The sequence below is a fragment of the Cynara cardunculus genome (genome assembly GCF_001531365.2).
Source record: "Cynara cardunculus var. scolymus isolate 2C chromosome LG 13, CcrdV1, whole genome shotgun sequence".
In the NCBI taxonomy this organism is placed as follows: domain Eukaryota; kingdom Viridiplantae; phylum Streptophyta; class Magnoliopsida; order Asterales; family Asteraceae; genus Cynara; species Cynara cardunculus.
In genome coordinates, this window is record NC_037540.1 from 88,066 (window position 1) to 90,635 (window position 2,570).

At 27.7% G+C, this 2,570-nt stretch overlaps 1 protein-coding gene across 1 annotated transcript in view; it reads left to right on the forward strand.

Moving 5' to 3' along the window:
* Positions 1–795, forward strand: part of LOC112524573 (heavy metal-associated isoprenylated plant protein 8-like) — a 1,817-nt gene extending 1,022 nt beyond the window's left edge. The window contains exons 4-5 of the mRNA XM_025134455.1: positions 88–178; positions 461–795. Coding sequence (XP_024990223.1) covers positions 88–178; positions 461–795 — 426 coding nt within the window. The remainder of the gene's footprint in view (positions 1–87; positions 179–460) is intronic.
* Positions 796–2,570: the final 1,775 nt, after the last annotated feature.

Consider the following 2,570-nt stretch of genomic DNA (forward strand, 5'->3'; position numbering starts at 1 on the left):
TAATATGTGTGTATACGATTCTCAGTTGTAGTGTTTGCTTGTTTTATATGTGGACTTTTTATGGAGTTGATTATTTGTGTGGTATAGACACCAAAAGTGGTAGAGACCGTGTTGAAGATAAACTTGCATTGCGAGGGTTGTGCCAAGGACGTTAGGCGTTGCATCCTGAAGATGAAAGGTACCTTTTTCTGTAGTTCTCAAATTGGATGCATCAAGTTATTAGAGTTTCAGTTTATGGCATGGCATAATATATATTAATCCTTTTATTCACGATCGATATTTACTTACACAAGGAACAAATTAGAGACTTGAAGTCCTTACCAGATTCATAGATTATTCATTTTTGTTGACAGGATAACCAAAAAGAACAATCACATACACAAAACACAGAAAAAAAGCTTTGACGAAAACTCGTGATTAGATTAGTTATGTTGTATAAATTAAAGAAAATGATTTACAGGAGTACAAACTGTGAACGTTGATATGAAGAAATCACATGTGATGGTAAAAGGCAGTTTTGATCCACAAAGTCTAATAGCATACATTAGCAAGAAGGGTGGAAGGCATGCGGAGATGGTGAATGTGAAGAACAAACAAAGCAAGAATGATGGTGAACAAAGGGAAGGTGATCAACATGAGAATTCGAAGAAAGAGAAAGAGAAAGAGAAAGAGAAAGAGAGAGAAAAAGAAAAAGAAAAAGATGGGAAGATCGCATACCCAAACGTGCCTCCAGGGCTTGTTTACGCACCACAACTATTCAGTGACGAGAATCCAAATGCTTGCTCCATCATGTAAATCATATACTTATCATATATTTTTGGCTTTACAATGGGAGTTATCAAGCATAGATATATATATATATATATATATATCTTTGTCTCTTGGAGATGGTTTCCTGTGATGGATCTCCTTTTTTATTTTCTTACCTATAAAAACTACAAACCAAATATAATTGTTTTTTTTTTTTAAGAAAATAACAAATGAAATGTAAAGTAAAGAAGCCTAATGTATTTTCCGTCCGGGGTCAACTAGCCATAATACATGATAATTCATTCACTACTGTACAAGAAGCATGAAACTATTTAACACAACAAACCAATATGTAGTATTGGAAGTGTTGGGACTAATTACAGATTTAGTCCATGTACTTACGTAACTGGTTTAGAAAGGTTAAAGTAATGGAAAAGAAATGAATAAAATTGATAAATCCAAAGCCTAAAAATAACTATGTTAATTAATTTTCCTATTTAAATTCTTTGTTTATTCAAATAACTATAAATAAAAATAGAAGGTTTTTATATGAAAAGGGAAGTGGCAGCATATACAATTACAAAAGTAGCAATATCTAATTAGTAATTATGAGGTAAAAAGAAACAAATGATTTGATAAAAAGAAAACGGAAACAAATTGTTATTAAATTAATATTTGTAACGTAAATCAATAAATGAGGGATATCCAAAAACCCATAATTTCCCATCCGCTTCTAATTTTTTAAGATCCTCAATTTCTCTTACCATATTCAAATGGAGTACATTATGTTTTTAGTACATCTAATTTAATTTGCTCAAAATTTCTATTTTCATCTATGTGGTTTTCAAATTACAATTTTCATCTTTATAGTTTATAATTTATTACCGTTTTCATCCTTATAACTTAAATCTTATTGCCTTTTATTTTGTTACTATAGTTTTATAATTCATTTATATTTTAATCTCTCAAACTTAAAATTAGTGTTTAGTCTCAAGAACGAAGATAGAAATGAATTGCAACCTATAAGATGAAAATAGCAATTTTATAACCACATGGATGAAATCCGTAATTTTTAAAAAACCACCGGGATTAAAAATGTAATTTACTCTTATCAAATGCATACGTTACCACACTAATAATCCCATAATAATGTTATTATAACTAATTAATTTTAGAAGTAAATTACATTCTCAATCCCTGTGATTTTTATGTTAACACTCTTCCTCTCTATTTTGAAATATATATGGATTACATCCTTGTGGTTTGCATGTTATAATACGTTAGGTTCCTAAATCAAACTCTATTAGATTTTTGTTATTAAATAGGTTAATCAAGAGGACATTTCGGTCATTTTAAGTATAAGAACCAAACATGTAATAAAAACTACAAGGACCAAACATGTAATTTACTCTCTCTCTCTCTCTCTCTCTCTATATATATATATATATATATATATATATAATTTATCAATTTACTTTTACAAATTTTCTTTTTATGACATTGTATTTTCATTTTTCCTTATTACAACAATATAAATATATATATATATATATATATATATATATACTATATTATAAAGCATTTGGCTAAAACTCTTAAAAACTCTTAAAACTCTTAAACCATATTTCATCCCATATCTGAATTCGTGTAACTAACTGCAGATAAACACAATCAAATACATGATAAACATCTAATTTTAAATATAAAAAATCTAAAATATAATTARGATAATCATTAAGTTCTAACAGAATACTTAATTATTATCTTTATAAAATGTTATGTTATTAAACCAAAAATAAATTATTTCATTATTAAACTTA